Below are 19,116 nucleotides of genomic sequence, written 5' to 3'. Positions count from 1 at the left end.
AAAATCCATCCCAAGTCCCCCTCTAGCACATCTGGGCTGCAGGCAGGATTCTAGTGCTTAGCGATTAACTGCATTTCCGGGCATTAACCCGTTGGGGAGAAAACTCTCCCTAGCGAGGAAACAGTCCCCAAAAGCCTCGAGGAAATCCTCAGGCGGTGGCATTCGAGCAAGACTGGCAGAGACCCTACCCTGCTACTTGACCGAAGGCTTTCAGGGGAGCTGCTTTCTCGACGCCCCAGGTGCCCGGAAGCTAGGCAGGCCGGAGGCTCAGGGCTCAATGGGGGAAGCCGGCTCACCCCTGCAGAGATTATCCAGCCGGCAGAGTGCACTCACAGGCCATTCCTTTATCAAGGGCTGAGTGGCAAACCGTTCGGTGCGTTCTGGTGCATGGAAAAGCTCCTAGCCCTCCTGTGACTGGGAATCAGTGCGACGGGGCTCAGCTCACCCAGAGGGCAGCAGTGAAGCCATTTAGTAGATTAGGGTCCCTGGAACTTCTGCTTGAACATCCGGATAAGGATGGCAGCTAAATCGGGGGCTTTGCTCAGAGATCAGACCAATAAAGAGCCTCTAACAGGCCCAGCCGCTGGCACGCTGGAGTCCACTAGAGGGCGGCATGCAATGCTGAAAGCTAACACCTGTCCCTGGGGACGCGCCAAAGGCCGCGCAGGGGGCCTGGGGTGAGCCTGTGCCTGCACTTGGTGCGTCAGCAAGACTCCAGCCAAGTCCTGGCTGCACCAGGACCCGTATCCTGGGCTGAAGAGAGTCTGCACCAACAGGAACCAACGGCACTGGATCGGGGCAGCACGTTGCTCAGTCATTTTCAGCAACAGTTCAGATTCCCAGCACGGACAGGACTGGAGACTGTCCCTGGCTGCAGCCGGGGGGATTAGTGGGAGAAGGAAACCTCCCATAGGTGGCTAATCAGACCTCCATCCTGATCCGCAGCCCCCCACACTCCTCATCCAGCTCTGCTGAGGCCCTTCGGTCTCAGACTGCAGCCGGGGACATGGGACAAGCCCAGGGGAGGGAGGAAAAAGAACAAAGGAGAAGGGAAAATACTGAACGGAAATCAAGGCAGAAGGAAGGAGACGGACGGCAGAACAAACTCCGAGACGGAGATTAAAACTAGCGAGGGAACAGGAAAGCTCAGCCGTGGGACGCTACCTCTGAAAAACGTCATGAAAGCAACTGCCGAGACGTTACCCTGAAATGCAGGGACACCGTGTCCGACCTGCTCAGCCCTGTAACCCCGCTGCCTGCTGGAGCAGAGCGAGCAGCCAGCTTTCCTGGCAAAGTCGCGCCAGCACCAGCCACTGCTGCATCATCTCACCTTGCACTGAAAGACTGAACCAAGCACGGCCTATGCTGCAGCTGAGTGGGGTCACAGAGGTTACGCTCTTGGCGTGTGTCTGTGTTTGTGTGTCTGTGTGTGTGTGGGGGGGGCACTTGGGCCTGGGGTGGGTGCGTGTGGTTCACTGCCTCAGCTCGTCAGGCCAGCACAGCAGCAGCTCCACCAGCCGCCCCGGCCCACAAACGCTGGGCTGGCCCGTGTCAGCTGAGTCAGGCTCCCGGTCTCTGGGCCGGCGAGGGGAAGGGTCCCAGAGCCCAGACTCCAGCCCCAGCCCGAGCGCCTACACGGCCATGGCAGAGCTCTGCAGCCCGAGGCAGCTGGCGCGGGCCGGCCACGGGTGTGCTGGGCTCCTCACACCACAGCCCGGGCCTGCTCTCTCCTCACCCCCCCGCCACCTTAGACCAGCCCCAGCGCACTCCCCCGCGCCCGAACAGGCTCACCAAGGCCCCCGCTCCACCCCAGCAGCGAAGGTGAATGTCTGCTCTGCTGGCAGGCCTGGGGACGTGGGGCTGCCGCTGAGAGGGGAGAAGGGGTGAAGGGTGACAGCACGGGGAGGGGGAATGGGAGCAGCGAGCCGGGTGCAGGGTTAGTGAGGAGTAGTGGCAGGTGGGCGGGAGAGAAACAGGCCTGAAGCGCGCACAGGAGTCTGGTGTGAAGTGCGAATGTGTGAGGGAGTCCAGGAGCGTGTGCGTGGGAGCGTGTGCGCGTGGCTGGGAGCAGCGGGGGGCTGCACTCGCCGGTGTTTATGGCAGAGGCCTGCTGGGAGAGTCGTGTCTGGGCTGCCGGGTTTCCTTGGCAGTTCTGCCAGGCTGGGCCACGGCCAGGGCTGAATGGGGTCTGTGCTCCTCTCTGGAGCCTGCTAATGACCAGAGAAGCCTCGACTTGGGAAAGGGGAGAACGCAAGTCCAACCTGCCAATCGCGTGTGTGTCTGTGTGTGCGTCTTTATAAACTGCTCCCCTATTTCTCTGGGCAGCCCTTCTGGGAGGCCGGCCGGCCAGGGACACGCAGGGGGCTGGTACACGGACGGGAAGATTAACAGAGGGAGGCAGGGGAAGGCCAGAATTAGGACTTGCAAGTTCCTGCTCTTTCAGCCCCTGTGCCCCCTTGCTGGGCCTGCACCCCACAGCTCTCCCGCTGCAGCAGCCCCTGCCAGTCCGGGGCTGGCCCCCTGCGGGGGCCTGGCCAAACGGTGCGGTAGCCGCCGAACCCCCTTTCATTGGTGAGCCACGTCCACTCTCGGGGTCTGTCTACACTGCAGTAAAGCCCAGGGCCGGCCCGTGCTGCTGACTCAGGTTTGCGGGGCTCGGGCTAAGGGGCTGGTTGCAGTGCAGATGTTCCGGCTGGGGCTGGAGGCCAGGCGCTGGGACCCCCGCGAGGTGGGAGGGCCAGCCCTGGGGGTCTCCTTGCAGTGCACACACACCCTCAGAGGCCGGCTAGACCGGCTGAGTTTCTGGCAGGAGTCCAAGCCTTTGCAGCAGCTCTGAGAGCCCAGACACGAGCAGGCCCAAAGCAATCCCCCGTATTATCCAGACAGGGCAGCGAGAATGGCCACGTCCGCCGGGGTCAGAGCAAAGCCCCTTACCCAGAGCCTGGACCGGCCAGGACTGTGCTCCCCAAACAGCAGGAGAGTTTGGGCACATCGGTCACTGCAGTTAGAGGATTTGTTTGCATGGGTGTGAAACGTTCATTGACGCCAAAGATCAGATGGGACACGAAGGACCTGCACAACCTGGCCCAGAGCCCTTATGCTGGGGGCTCCAGCTGCAGACGGAGGCAAACGCCCCCCCGCCCACAGAGGACCGACGGCTCATCTCCTGGTGGCAGCAGCCCCAGCCTCCCTCCCAGTAGCCGTGTTAGAGCCGCCAGCATCTCACAGAGGCACTCACCAGGCCAGGCTCCTCTGGGCCTCCAGGAGCACGGGAGGGGTAACTGGACAATTAGCCTCCGGAGTCTAGTCCTCTCGGAGGAGCCTGAAGGGCTACGGGGCTTGGCTCTGAGCAGCTGTTATCAGGGCAGCTCTCCCCAGCTCACGGCTCCGCACGTGCCCCAGAGGCAGCCCTCTAGGCTCCCCAGTCCTACCGTAACGGGCGGCTGCTACCCTCCATCAGCTGCACCCACCAACCTGGAACACCCGCGCTCGGCCAGGCAGCGCGTACCAACGGGTGCAGCCCGGGTCTGATGGCTGGGACAGTTGCTAAAGAAGTTTACGAGCCCTCGTGCCGAGCACGGAGAGGCCCCGGCCCAGCACTGAGGCACAAGAGAAAGCCGTGCAGGCATCCCCCTCCAAAGAAGCATTGCCTGCTGCTTTCCTAACTGGGCTCAACAAAGCAACCGCCACGCCAAACCAAGCACCAGCGCCAGCCAGGAGGAGGCTGGGAAGAGGCAGGTCCTTTAGCTCCAGGCGCTGGGGAGAGGGTCTCTCCTTTGGAAGAGCCGACACCTCAGCAGCACATATTTCCTGGGGGAAGCGAGCCAAAGGGTGGGGGTCTGCAGCCTCTGTTTATCCATCACTAAACCAGAGTGAAGCTAGCAGCAGGCTGGTTAGCAGCAGCTACTAACTCACCCCTGGCCGCTTAGCCTCACCGCGAGCTGCTTGGGGCAGGCGTCGCAGGTCTCACAGACACCACGCTAGCTTTCCAGTCCAAAGCCCTGCTGCGGGGATCACACTGGCTGAGATGCCCTGGGACGAAAGCAGCAGCAGCCGCCATCGAGTGCCATGAACCGGCCTAGGGTTCGTAAACACAGCAGGCAAGGCCGTCTGTCAGCGAGAAGGCGGCGCCTGCCTCGGGAAACGTGGGGGTTGTCTCAGGCCCAGGAAGTGCGAGCAGACAAAGGCCCGGAGCTAAGAGAAGCAGCGACCGGGCAGCACGGAGGGGAACGTACTTCGGCCTCACTCGTCCCAGGGAGTGCTCCGAATCCTTTAGAAACAGAGCGGCCGATGGGACGTCCCTGCTGAACCGCGGCGCATGACATCACGCTCTCCAGGGGGCCCTTCGGGACAGCGGGGTCCGAGCGCCAGTCTTGGCACACGCTCTCACTGACAGCGTCCCAGTGCTGCCTATCCCCAGCGTGGGACAGACTCTTTCATGGGGCCCCAGAGAGACCAGCGGGGCCGAGGGGGCTTCCTGGATCATATAACCAGCTCAGCGTGGCCTTCGACGGAATCAGGCCGCTCTGTTCAGCGCAGGGCTGCCCAGGAGGGAAGCACGGCCTGTCACATGCTGGAAGCCCTCAGCAGGAAATCTAACCCGACAGCGACGGCCTAATCACTGCACAGCCCTGTAACCTAGGCAGGCGCGAAGAACAGAGGCCCCGAGCCTGCTGACAGGCAGGGGAATGGCCCTTTGGCTCTGGGTTCCCGAGGGGAACGGGGCGGCACAACTCCGTTCAGCACCTCCCCACTCGGACTGGATCCTGGCTCAGCCACGCACTCAAGCGGCTGTTGCTGTCCGGGAGGTGCGCAGCGAGGCAGCCGGGGACTAGGGAAGGAAGTTGATTGCAGGGCTCCTAAACAGAAGGCGAGCTTTGCTCCCCAGCAGCACCCGTCTAGTCACCTCCCATGAGCGTCCTCCCCCTCCACGGTGGACCGGCAGGATGCTCTGGCACTCCGTGTTCTGCCCCATTGCAAGAGCTTCCGGGCCTTGCCAGCGTGGGAGAACAAGCTCAGAGCTTTAATGCCCAGGAGCCTCCGAGAATCCACACCATCTGGTGGGGGAGACGCTCACCCTGTGCCTTCCTCCCTGAAGCTTCCACAGTCTGGCTGGATGGGGCACATTCCCCTTCACAGCCTCCCCCCACCCTTTACTGCTCTCCTTCCTCGACCCCTGCCCGACACAGTAACGCACTGTGCCGTGTTCCCAGGTGCTCTCCAACACTGCTCCGACGGGGCCCAATCCCCTTCCTAGTTCAGACTCAAGATGCAATCCAGGCGTCTTGCTCCTCCTGTGAGGACCAGACAACAACTCTGGCCTGGCGACAGAGGTCCCTGGGAGCGTCTGGGGATCTCTGGGTGCTTGATTAGCTGAAGAAGCTGTCCCAGAAGGGCTTTAATGCAGGAGACAGGGAAGAGAAGCCCCAACCTCAGGTCACCGCACAGTGCCTGATATTGGGACTTCCTTTCAGGGACAGAAGCTAGGAAGCAACCCAGACCAGGTAGCCCCAGGGTCCATGCAGGGTCCCGTGCCCTGCCAGGCCACAGTGCAGACCCACGCGTCTGTACCAAAACAACCACCTCCGCACCAGCAGTTACTGAGCTTCGCTGGGCCAGGCACCAGCCACAGACACCCGGCAAATACCTGAGCAGAAAAACAAGGAGACGAGCAGGCTGCTTCCAGGCTGGGCGGGGGAGGTAGGTCTGAGCACAGACCAAGGGATTCTACATTGCCCCCCAGGGCCACGGAGCGGCACCCTGGAGATTACGTGTCCCACCCGGGGCAACACAGCCAGGTTTAAACCAGCGGCCTCCAACACTGGCGTGGGTCAGGAGCCCTGCTCTAGCGCCATCCGACAGGCCAAGCCTGGCTGCTGAGGTGAGGGCTGACACCGTTTGGCTAGTCCCTCGGCAAAGGCCAAACTGTTCAGCAACATGGGAGGGTGCCCCAGGGGAGCTGTATTTGACGCGGTGCGCACCGCAGAGCAGGACCTACACCCAGCAGCCTGCTCCTTGGACAGCCCGTGGGCTGCTGGGCAGGTTAGCAGCACAGCTCTCACCTTGGCGAAACCTGGACACGCCCGTGCAGCTTCGCCAGAGGAGAGGACACGCAGGCCCCACCTATGCTAGCTGCGCCTGGCACCCACCATCAAGCACAGCTCCCAACACCCCCTGCAGAACGAGCGAGCGAGCGGCCCGCTGTCACCAGCTGCCAGGCGGGTTTAGAACAGGGCACCTAATTCAACCAACGTTTCCAAAGAGTCACTTTAAAGCTTGGAACTGGGGAAAGCGTCTACAAAAGGAAGCCTTTCTACCCAGCGGCAGTGAGCTATGGTGCCTTTTACACTTGTATCCGCCCGCGTCTGACTGCAGCTCTCTGCCTCACCCCCACTCTTGCATCCAAGTCAGAAGTCCATTTTCAGCCTCGGTGCAAATACACATGAAGGATCCAGCCCGTGGCCTGTGCCGGGGGCCTGCCAGAGCTCTGTGCTCAGCAGGGTCAGGTTAGTGTTTGGATAAGAGACCCAGACACACAGAGAATTGGATAGATGTTGCTCTTCCTTGGGGCCTTGCCCCCGCACAGTTCCTACCCCTGCTACAATTTGGGCAACTCTGGTAGCAACAGAGGGGCGCTATGGTAGCACTCTGGGGGCGCTCTGGTAGGGGCGCTCTGGTAGCGCTGCTCTGGTAGGGCTGCTCTGGTAGCATCCGAACCACCACCTCTAACTCTGCCGGCAGCAGGGCCAGGGGATATCATGGTTAAGATGCCGGCCGTTGCTGGCTCCTTGTCTACACTGCAGCATTGCTAACAACCATGGGAAATTGCAGGGGAAAAGGCCCATTTTTCTGAGTTAGCACCGAACCGGTGCCCCGGCAGAGTCACTACAAGGTGCAGCGCCGCTGGAGGTGGCATCCTTTACATGGACACAACCAGTTCTATTTATTTACTTACTTCTTGCAGTTATTAATGAGCCCGGATCCCTCTAGAGGAGTCAGGTCCGGAGGAAATTCTTACATTAGTGATTTAATTCTGCCTCCCTAAATGCCCCTTAATGCTAGACAGGATTCTCAGTTATGTAAGGTTATCATGTGCTGATACCAGTCACCTCTGTGTTCTTCGGCAACCAGGGTGCAGTATCAAGCCTGATTCATGCAAGACCCCCCACCACCACCTCTGCTTAAACAAAACCCATCAGAGGAAAAAACTTGCAGGGCTTGGCTACACTTGCAAGTTGCAGCGCTGGTAGAGGCTTTCCAGCGCTGCAATTACACCCCGTCCACACCTGCAGGGCACAACCAGCGCTGCAACTCCCTGGCTGCAGCGCTGGCTGTACACCTGGCCAGGTTGGGGTGTAGCGATTGCAGCGCTGGTGATCCAGCGCTGCTCATCAAGTGTGGACACACACCAGCGCTTTTATTGGCCTCCGGGGAATAAGGAGATATCCCAGAATGCTTTTAACTAAAATTACTCCCTTTGTTTTGTTATGCAGCCTGTCTTTGTTTTGTTGTGAACCTCCGGAGGAGCTCCGTTTCTACCGAGCTGCTTATCAGCTCCTGTTTGCTGTGATCAATCTGTGAACAATCAAATGAGATCCTCCTCCCTGTTGTGAACAGCTCTGTGGAGCTCCTCCGTTGCCGCTGCTGCTATCTAAAAAACAAACATAGCTCCTGTTTGCTGTGATCATCTGTACCTGGCTGTAAACAATCAAATGAGAGGCAGGCAGAGAAACAGCGGGGAGCTGCAGGCTGTTTGCAATTAAGAGTTAAGACTAAGGGGTCAGAAAAATGTTCTGATTTTTCAAGTCAGGAAGCTAAACACACAGTGTTGGCTCCAAAAATCCCCTCTCTCTTTCCCCCCGCTCCCTGTCACACTAGACCCCACTCCACCCCCCTCTTTTGAAAAGCACGTTGTGGCCACTTGAATGCTGGGATAGCTGCCCATAATGCATCACTCCCAACAGCGCTGGAAATGCTGCAAATGTGGCCACACACCAGCGCTGGTAGCTGTGAGTGTGGCCACACACCAGCGCTGCTCCTACACAGCTGGATGACCAGCGCTGCAAACTACCAGCGCTGCAAACCGTAAGTGTAGCCAAGCCCGCAGAGAGCAGTGAAGGGCGTTGGGAAACGCACCTAGACCCCTCCTGACAAGGGTGACAAGATTAAGACATTTCCATTAGCATACAGAATGGAGAGCAGAGACAACTCCCCTAGCCTCATCTGCATGAAAGATGGGACTGGAAGACATCTCAATTTACATACAGAATGGAGAACAGAGAACCGCACTGAACTCTGGGACCAGAAAAAGCAGGGAAGCACTGCATCATGGGAATCTCTGCTCCAGATGCTAATGAACCTAGTCTGCCCTCACCCAGCTCAGCAATTATCAGACCAATTCTAGTCATGAATCCTTAATTGATATCCAAATACTGAAGCAGCCTAGTTGCATTGTGAGCTCCCTGGAAGAAAACACCACCCATAGCCAAGAGTGATCAGCTCCTATTGTCTAGTTTAAAGAAAACCCTTGAGTCATCAACTTACCTATAAACAAATCTAGTGTTCTCCCTTGAACAACTGTATTTTCTCTACAAAAATCCCTACTCACCCTCCAGTCAGTGTTCTGATGCTTAGATCCAAACTAGGCATCAGTTCCACTGGAACTCCATCTTCTCCTGGCTGATCGCGCTGGGGACTCTGCCTGTCTCCAGCACTCAGGACCCTGAGCTACCAGCATCACCTGGGAACCCCGACCAGTTCAAGCCTCATGGAGTGGGTGAGACCCCCCCCACTTCTGTTTTCCTTTCTACCTTCGGTATTAACCTTTAATAATGTAGGTTAGGTTGGTTTAGGCTCCTTGTGTAGTGATCACTATTATTCAATAAATAACTTTTATGGTTAAGCTGGTTGCTTCTCTCTCTCTTGCTGAACTTGACTCTTGTGTTTTTAGCTTCCCCCATTCACTCTGCAGCAACGCTGCTTTTACCTAAGCGAAAGATCCCTGCAGTGCCCAGAATCCGGTGGGGTTTGCTCATCAAGTAGGTTCCTGCCAGTACAATTGTGTTGTGAGAGTCGGGATAGGGCCGTGCTGAATCTGGGACACATAAGGGTAACAGCTGGAAAGTGCTGCTTGACCCAGTCCATGGAGCCCAGGGGCATATAATGGGGGGCAGCTTGAAAGTGCTGCTTCCTCCAGCCCAGTGAGTCCAGGGGCAGATACGGGGTCAGCTTGACAGTGCTGATTGACCCGGTCCGCTCAGACGTGCTCCGTTAATGTATGTGTGGGAGCTCATCCGGTTCTGGGGCTGGAGGAACCCAGCCCTGGGGAACCCAGATCCTGCTGGATCGCTCCATTGGGAGGGGACTTGCAGCAGGGAGAAGTAGAGCTCCGTATGAGCACACACGTGACACAAGCAGCACATTGACAGAATTACAGAATCCCCTTCCCCAGAAAAGTGACCCGAATGAATGAGCATTCCCCAAATTAATGGGCAAATCTGGTAACAGGGCTGTTAAACAGCTGCTCTGTTCCACTCTACAGATGGCCGCATTCACCTTCATGTATGGGCTCAGTATCCACAAAGTGCTTGGGGATCGGCAAGACCTCTCATCATTTACTGTCTGTTCCACATTGGTTGCTTATGATAAATCCTGTATTATGACTTGGCTGCAGAACCGAGGAGAGGAGAGGAGGCTCTTGTTTAACACACACTGGAAAATTCCTGAAAATGGGGTAGGGAATTTTGTTTTAAAAGTGAAATCAAAAAGGCATCCTGGCCAAGTCGGACACGTCTGATCGCTTTTCTTTGTGTGGAGCCCCTCGGCTGCCCCTCCTCCACAGAAGGCAGGCAGAGTGGTAGCTTAAACTGGATTCCAACACTCCCAGCCTACTGTGTCTGCACGAGCGGACCTGCAACGCACAGGCACCCCGGGAAGCGGTCCCTGACAGGCCCGGGGGCCGGACACGGACCCCAACAGGCTCCCCCGTTCCCATGTCTCCAGTCACCACAAAATGCCCATCGGGGCTGTTCCCGGCGCCAGGACAGTGTCGGCCGTACATGCGCAGAGTATGAAGTGAGGCGCAGGACGGGAGGGGAAATGGCTCTTGCCTCAGTAAAACGCCGCTGCAGCGCCATCCAGTTACTCCTGCCTCGTAACAGGAGTGAGGCGAAAGGGGGGACGCAGCCAGGAGTCCTGAGCAAGGCCACGTCTCCTCAGACGTGCCCACTCCCTGCTCTGACTCCAGCCCTTCACAGGCTGTGCTGATGAGGACAGAAGGCAGCACAAACGGTGCTCGAGACGACTCCAGGCACAGGATTATGCTGGGGTTGACTTTACTTAAGCGGTACCGTCACGGCTTTGATTCCCAGCGGCCTGCCCGCGAGCTCCTGAAGGACAGCAGCACGACCCGGCGTGGAGTCGAACCCAAGAGGAGTAAACTCCAGCACAGTTGAGGGGCTACAGAAACGCTGAGGATGGGGCCAAGAACTTGACACGGGTCCGGCGGGGAGCCAGCTGTGGCTTTCAGACAGGAAGGCGCTGAATTCACAATCCTCCCCAGCAATCCTCAGTTACTGAGGGTACTCTGCTCACTGCCACCCCTGCACCCCAGCTGTACCCACACACAGCGACAGGTCCTCGAGTAGAACAACAGGGAACAGTCTGGTTCATGGGCTCGTGGGTAAGACTACGATTTAGTCACAGGTATTTTTAGTCAGCATTATGGACAGGTCACAGGCAACAAACAAAAATTCACAGCCCACGACCTGACGATGACCTTTACTATAAATACTCCTGACTAAATCATAGCTGGGGGCCCCAGGGCCCCGCTTCTGGGGGGGTGGGGTGCTGCTCTGGGGCCTCCGGGCCCCGCTTCTGGGGTGGGGTGCTGCTCTGGGGGGCCTCCGGGGCCCCGCTTCTGGGGGGGGTGGGGTGCTGCTCTGGGGGGCCTCCGGGGCCCCGCTGCTCATGTGGTCCCTGAGGCCAGCTGCTGGGGTCACCAAGCAGTGGCCAGTGTGACTGCCCCCAAAGCCAGCCTCACCGGCCGCTACTCGGGCTGTCCCTGGAGCCACTGAGCAGTTGACCCCAAGGTCAGCCACACCGGCCACTGCAGGAGTCACTGAGCTCACGGAAAGTCGCAGAATCCGTGACTTCTATGACAGACACGGAGCCTTGCTTATGGGACATGCTCCAAGGCCAGAACCCTGGTTCTACTCCTGCCTCTGGCTGCGTGAGCTGTTTGTAAATCACTTCCCTTCTCGGGCCAAGCCACGGCTGGGAAAACAAGCCCTTAAACCTCACCCTTCAGGGTTTAAACTAATCTCACCACAAGGAGTTCGAAAGAGAGACCGAATGTGGAGGCAGATTATCCCGCACCTGCCTATGAGGGGCGCTTACACCTTCCTCTGGAGCACCTGTCAGAGACCTGACCGAAGTTCCACCTTGGCCACGGTGGCAATCCCAGTGCTGTTCTTTCAGAGCGTGTTAGTGTACACAGGGTTCCACCGTGAAATAAACGCTCACTGTATTAGTGTTTAAAAATGTGGCAGTTGCAAAATTTTTAACTTGCTCATTGTAAATTACTTATTTTCCTACTCTAGACATGATCTTGTGCCTCAGTTTCCTAATCTGTGACACAGGAATTATACCAGCGACTCACAGGAGCTGTACCCAGGTTAGTATTTGCATTCAGCTGGAAGGCGGTATGGGAGAGTGAAGTATCTCACTCTAGAAATGGCAGGAAAACTAGACTTCCTTTAATTAACAATATGCAAGTAACACTCCAGCTTCCTATGCCATCTCTCTGCAGTAAACGCACATCTCCTCTGCCAGAACCGCTGCTCCCCAACCCTCAGTTCTCATGCTGTTTTTGCACGGCAGCTGAATGATAGAGTCATAGAATCATAGAAGATTAGGGTTGGAAGAGATCTCAGGAGGTCATCTAGTCCCACCCCTTGTTCCAACCCCAACTAAATCATCCCAGCCAGAAATCTGAGAAGTGTGTCCCTGTGTGTCCTATGTTGTCACCACACAGAACAATAAACCACACGCTTAATAAGTGCCCCCCCCAATAAGAAGAGATTCGCCCGCATGAGCTGTGTCTCATTATCCTGGTTCACATGCACACAAACCACAAGCCTTCTTCCCCGACCACCACGGCCTGCAAACTGAAGCCACGAGGGTTTCTCATGGAGGAGTCTCCCTACCTGGCAAATCATTCGGCATGTGACCCACATAAATTGTTGATGGGGGAAGTGGGAGGAGAGCCCAGGTTTCTTGGGCATGAAATTGTCTTTCTAGGCGAAGTTACGTTTTAAGAGAGAACTCAGGGCACAGCTACAAGACACTAGTATTATATGGACACGTTCTGACATTTCACACTTACTTGTGCCTTCTTTGAGAGCGAACTGCCTTTCAGCGTCCCCTCATCACCGCTGTCCTGGTCCTCTGCCTCCTCCTCGCTGCTGCTGTCACTTCCAGAATCCTCCAGCCCAGAGTAGATGCTCTCTTCGCTGTCTGTCAGGTCATCGCTTTCCTGGGCCTGCTCCTCCAGCACTTGGGTACTGGGAATGGACAGCTGAAAGGAAAGCACAAGCATCACTGCACAGAACCCCCGATGAAGAGATCGTACCCTCGCAGTTAGCCACAGTCTCAGGCCTTGTCTACCCTCGGAGGATTTGGCTAGTGCAGTTATACCAGCAAACCCCTCCAGTGTGCACCAGTGCAGGGAACTGGCCATAGAACTTCTGTAGAACCATGCTAGGGTTTTTATTGCCGTAGCTACAGCAGTACATCGCTATGCTGGTAAAACTGATCCGCACAGACCAGACCTGAGAGGGACACAAGTAAGGTTCACAAACGTGATGACTTCCCAGAAATGCTGCTGTGAGTTACTTAAATTTGATTATGTCCCTCTATGCTAGGAGGAGTCTCCAGGGGGCCTGCTTCACCAATATGAGCAAGACACGGTTCATCTTCCTGCCAATTCCCTTAACTGTAGGGAGAGGAGTGCACAGGATTTCAGGAGGTCAGCTAGTCCAGCCCCCTGTGCTGAGGCAGTGCCAAGAACACCTCGACCTTCTCTGACAGGGGTTTGTCCAACCTGTTCTTACAAGGCTCCCAGGCCAGGGATTCCACAACTTCCCTTGGAAGCCTGTTCTAGTATTTAAGTAGTTAGAAAGTTTTTCCTAATGTCTAACTTAAATCTCCCTTGCTGCAGACCAAGGCCATTGCTACTTTTCCTACCTACAGCGGCCATGGAGAACAACTGATCACCATCCTTTTACAACAGCCCTTAACATACTTGAAGACCGATCAGGCCTCCCCACAGTGTACTTTCCTCAAGGCTAGACATGCCCAGGGCTTTTTAACCTCTCCTCCCGGGTCAGGTTTTCTAACCCTTTTATTATTTTTGTTGCTCTCCTCTGGACTCGCTCCAATTTTTCCACATCTTTCCTAAAGCATGGTGCCCAGAGCTGGACACAGTACTCCAGGCCGAGGCCTCACCAGCACCAAGTAGAATGGGACAGTTATCTCCAGCATTTTACACACAAAGGCCCTGTTAATTCACCCCAGAATGATATTAGCCTTTTTCACAACTCATCATTCATTCATGCCCGTCACCCCAACCGGGGTATGGGCCTCCAACAACAGATCTCCATAGTCTTCTATCCTGGGCCATTCGCTCTAGCTGGTTCCAGGTATAGCCCATTTTTTTGCTATCAACCTGAAGGTCGCGTCGCCAGGTATTTCTTGGGCGGCCTCTTTTCCGCTTGCCTTGGGGGTTCCACTGCAGTGCCTGTCTGGTGATGTTGGTTGGCTGCTTGCGTAGTGTATGTCCTATCCAGCCCCACCTTCTCCTTCTAATTTCTTCCTCTGCTGGGAGTTGATGGGTCCTCTCCAAGAGGTGGATGTTACTGATGGTGTCTGGCCAGCGGATCTGGAGAATCCTTCTGAGGCAGCTATTAATGAAGGTCTGGATCTTCCTGGTGGTTGTTTTGGTTGTCCTCCAGGTTTCAGCTCCATACAGTAAGACTGATTTCACGTTGGAGTTGAACAGTCGAATCTTTATTGCCAAAGACAGCTCTCTGAAGCTCCAGATGTTCTTGAGCTGTAAGAAGGCTGCTCTTGCCTTACCAATCCTTACTTTGATGTCTGCGTCTGTGCCACCCTGCTGGTCGATGATGCTACCTAGGTAGGTGCAGGACTGCACTTCTTCCAGGGGGCTTCCATTCAGTGTGACTGGGTCGTTGCTGATGGAATTGATCCTAAGGATCTTGGTCTTGTCCTTGTGGATGTTGAGGCCAACCTGTGATGACGTGGCTGCCACTACGCTGGTCTTCTCTTGCATCTGCTGTTTACTGTGCAAAGGAGTGCAAGGTCGCCGGCAAAGTCCAGGTCATCAAGCTGGGTCCACAATGACCATTGGATTCCATTCCTACGCTTGTAAGTGGATGTCTTCATAATCCAATCGATGACGAGAAGAAAGAGAAGTGGTGACAACAAGCATCCTTGTCTGACTCTGGTTCGCACCTGGAAGCTGTTTGTGAGCTGCCCTCCATGGATCACTCTACAGTGTATGCCGTCGTATGAATTCTTGATCAGGTTGACCACCTTTGCTGGGATGCCATAGTGCCGAAGGAGCTTCCAGAGGGTCTCTCGATCCACGCTATCGAATGCTTTCTCATAGTCAACAAAGTTGATGTACAACGAGGAGTTCCACTCCATAGACTGCTCGACTATGATGCGGAGCGTTGCTATCTGGTCCGTGCATGATCTGTTCTGCCGGAAACCTGCCTGTTCATCTCGTAGCTGTGGATCGACGGCATCCTTCATTCTCTCTAAGAGGACTCGGTTGAAGACCTTCCCTGGCACCGACAGGAGTGTGATTCCTCTATAGTTGGCACAGTTGCTGAGGTCTCCTTTCTTGGGGATTTTGATGAGATATCCCTCTTTCCAGTCAGCTGGAATCACTTCTTCTTCCCATATTTTCTCAAAGAGGGGGTACAGCATTTCCACTGAGGCATCCAGGTCTGCTTTCAGGGCCTCTGCTGGGATATCGTCAGGTCCAGCCGCCTTCCTGTTCTTCATCATGGTGATGGCTTTTCTGATCTCGTCTCTGGTTGGTTTATCGCAATTGACTGGGAGGTCCTCGTTGGCTGGGTCGATGTCTGGTGGATTTGGTGGTGCTGGTCTGTTCAGGAGTTCCTCAAAGTGCTCCGCCCATCTGTTCATCTGTAGTTCTATTCCTGTTATAGACTTTCCTGCTTGTCTTTAACGGGCATTCTGGCTTGCTGAACTTTCCAGACAGTCGCTTGGTAGTATCGTACAGCTGTTTCATGTTACCGCTGTATGCTGCCTGCTCTGCTTCTGCCAGTCCATCCACATAATCTCTCTTGTCCTTCCTAATATTCCTCTTCACTGCTCTGTGGGCTTCAGCATACTCTTTTTGAGCTTTGGCCTTTGCTGCTCTAGTCCTGCTGTTGTTGACTGCTGCCTTCTTCTTCTTTCTGTCTTCTATCTTTGTCAAGGACTCTGTTGTGATCCACTCTTTCTGCTGGTGTTTCTTAATTCCAAGCACTTCCTGGCATGCTGACCTAAGTGTGTCTCTCACTTTCTGCCATCTGTTGAGTACACTGTCTTCCTCTTCCTCAGACCGATCCTGTAGTACTGAAAACTTATTCTTCAGCATCAATCCAAAATCTTCCTTGGTCTTATGGTCCTTCAGAAGGTTGACGTTGTACTTCGCTCTTCTGTCTGACGCGTCTATCCAGTTCTTCTTCAGCTTCAGCTTCAATCTGGCCACCACTAAGTGATGGTCGGACGCCACGTCTGCTCCTCTTCTAACTCTAACGTCCTGCAAAGATCTTCTGAACTTCTTGCTAATGCAGACATGGTCGATCTGGTTTTCTGTCATGCCTGCTGGCGATACCCAGGTACTCTTGTGGATCCGCTTGTGAGGAAAGATGCTGCCTCCTATGACCAGATTGTTAAGTGCACACAGATCCACAAATCTCTCTCCATTCTCACTCATCTCTCCTAGAGCGTGGGTCCCCATGACTTGTTCGTATCCTGTGTTACCAGGTCCAATTTTGGCATTAAAGTCTCCCATAAGGATGGTAATGTCTTTGTCTGGGAGAGTCTCTAATATTTTCTGGAGTCTGTTGTAAAAGTAGTCTTTGTCCTCCTCTTCACTGTCATTGGTTGGAGCGTAGCACTGAACAACATTCATCTTAATCCTCTTCATTTTAGTTCTGAAGGATGCTGTGGTGATCCTGGGACCATGTGCCTCCCAACCAATCAGTGCTCTCTTTGCCTGCTTGGACAACATGAAGCCTACTCCCTGTGTGTGGGGTGCGTCGCTCTCTTCATGTCCTGAATACAGCAACAGCTCTCCTGTCAACAGTCATCTCTGTCCAGCTTGCGTCCATCTTGTCTCGCTAATGCCTAGTAGGGTCAGGTTGTTGCTCCTCATCTCTGCTGCAACCTGCGCCGTCTTTCCTGACTCGTACATGGTCCTCACGTTCCATGTGCCGATGGTAATCCTCCTGGCTGCAAGAAGGGTGATCGGCTTAGTGGCTTCCTCGCGGCTTTCACCACCCAGCGTCATGCATCTTCGAGTTGAAGACCCTTCTTTTTCTAGGCTAAAAGTCTCTGTTAACTCTATTGTTGGCGTTTCTGTAGCAAGCTGATTTTTACAGGGTGGAGTTGCTAGCCCCACGCCCAACCCTCCTCCTTTACCCTGACTTGGGACAGGCAGATGGCCCCAAAGGACCTCTCTGGTGGAGTTTTTTTTCACAACTGCTTCAGGTTATTGACTCAGATTCAATTTAAGACCCACTATAACCCTCAAATCCTTTTTTGCAGTACTACTGCCTAGCCAGTCATTCCTCATTTTGTAGTTGTGCATTTGACTTTTCCTTCCTAGGGATAGTATTATTGAATTGCATCTTGCTGATTTCAGACCAATTCTCCAATGCGTCAAGGTCATTTTGAATGCTAATCCTCCTCTCCAAAGTGTTTGCAACCCCTCCTAAGCGCACCCAGGGCTGACCTCTGCAGGACCCCACTAGATACAGTCCCCCAGTTTGACAGCAAACCATTGATAGCTACACTTTCAGCATGATCTTTCAACCATTTGTGCACCCACCGTATAGTAATTTAACCAAGACTACATTTCCCTAGTTTGTTTATGAGATTGTCTTGTGGAACCATCTCAAAAGTGTTACTAAATAAAAACAAAAAAAACACCAAGATATAGCATGTCTACTGCTTCCCCTCATCCTTTAGCAAATTAGGTTGGTTTTGCATGTTTTGTTCTTACATAAGAACATAAGAATGGCCGTACCGGGTGTGACGTTATTGATATAAATTGGGACTATATAGAACATGGGTTGCAACCAAGGTCCTGTAGTGGCACCAAATCTTAGGTAAAGGGGGTCATATAAAGTGTCTAAGAGCAGGTTATGGGTTGCTGGTTAGGATTATGCTGTCTGGGTGTCTGTATCATTTTGTAGTTGAAGTTATAAGTATTGGCTCTGTACTGTCTGTATTTTGTATTGTGCTCTGCTTCTGGGTGACACCGCAGACAAGTTGGTGTTAGCCCTGCCCAGCCTGCTTGATGGCCCATTAAGGACCATCAGCTACACAATTGATCCATGGAGAGAAGGCAGACGCCTTGTGACTCAGCAAGGTATGCAGAGACTTGTCCATGTGACTGCAGACTCCATTTTGCTGTAATTTTCCACAGTAAGAACAAAGAGGTTCTTACACCTGGAAAAGCCTATATAAGGCTGATGCCTCATCTCCATCTTGTCTTCAATCCCGCTTCTTACCTCTGGAGGGACTTTGCTACAAACTGAAGCTCTGCACAAAGGACTGACTGACCCATCCCAGCGGGGGATGTACTCCAGAGACTTGATTTGAACCTGCAGTTTATTCCATCACTGCTACAAGCCTGAACCAAGAACTTTGTCATTACTGTATGTAATTGATTCCACTTAACCGATTCTAGCTCTCATCTCTACCTTTTTCCCTTTATGAATAAACCTTTAGATTTTAGATTCTAAAGGATTGGCAACAGCGTGATTTGTGGGTAAGATCTGATGTGTATATTGACCTGGGTCTGGGGCTTGGTCCTTTGGGATCGAGAGAACCTTTTTCTTTTATTGGGGTGTTGGTTTTCATAACCATTTATCCCCAGGACGAGTGCACTGGTGGTGATACTGGGAAACTGGAGTGTCTAAGGAAATTGCTTGTGTGACTTGTGGTTAGCCAGTGGGGTGAATCATAGAATCATAGAATCTCAGGGTTGGAAGGGACCTCAGGAGGTCATCTAGTCCAACCCCCTGCTCAAAGCAGGGCCAAACCCAACTAAATCATCCCAGCCAGGGCTTTGTCAAGCCTGACCTTAAAAACCTCTAAGGAAGGAGATTCCACTACCTCCCTAGGTAACCCATTCCAGTGCTTCACCACCCTACTAGTGAAAAAGTTTTTCCTAATGTCCAACCTAAACCTCCCCCTCTGCAACTTGAGACCATTACTCCTTGTTCTGTCATCTTCTACCACTGAGAACAGTCTAGATCCATCCTCTTTGGAACCCCCTTTCAGGTAGTTGAAAGCAGCTATCAAATCCCCCCTCATTCTTCTCTTCTGCAGACTAAACAATCCCAGTTCCCTCAGCCTCTCCTCATAAGTCATGTGCTCCAGCCCCCTAATCATTTTTGTTGCCCTCCGCTGGACTCTCTCCAATTTATCCACATCCTTCTTGTAGTGTGGGGCCCAAAACTGGACACACTACTCCAAATGAGGCCTCACCAGTGCTGAGTAGAGGGGAATGATCACGTCCCTCAATCTGCTGGAAATGCCCCTACTTATACAACCCAAAATGCCATTAGCCTTCTTGGCAACAAGGGCACACTGTTGACTCATATTCAGCTTCTCGTCCACCGTAACCCCTAGGTCCTTTTCTGCAGAACTGCTGCCCAGCCATTCAGTCCCTAGTCTGTAACAGTGCATGGGATTCTTCCGTCCTAAGTGCAGGACTCTGCACTTGTCCTTGTTGAACCTCATCATATTTCTTTTGGCCCAATCCTCTAAGTTGTCTAGGTCCCTCTG

The 19,116-nt window shown here is 54.1% G+C and overlaps 1 protein-coding gene across 1 annotated transcript in view; it reads right to left on the bottom strand.

Moving 5' to 3' along the window:
* Positions 1–19,116, bottom strand: part of BOP1 (BOP1 ribosomal biogenesis factor) — a 99,501-nt gene that overhangs the window by 75,777 nt on the left and 4,608 nt on the right. The window contains exon 2 of the mRNA XM_039525454.1: positions 12,386–12,577. Coding sequence (XP_039381388.1) covers positions 12,386–12,577 — 192 coding nt within the window. The remainder of the gene's footprint in view (positions 1–12,385; positions 12,578–19,116) is intronic.

The sequence above is a fragment of the Mauremys reevesii genome, linkage group 2 (assembly GCF_016161935.1).
Source record: "Mauremys reevesii isolate NIE-2019 linkage group 2, ASM1616193v1, whole genome shotgun sequence".
NCBI lineage: Eukaryota > Metazoa > Chordata > Testudines > Geoemydidae > Mauremys > Mauremys reevesii.
Note: the sequence above shows the minus strand (reverse complement) of the source record. Positions and strands in the feature narration are given on the sequence as shown.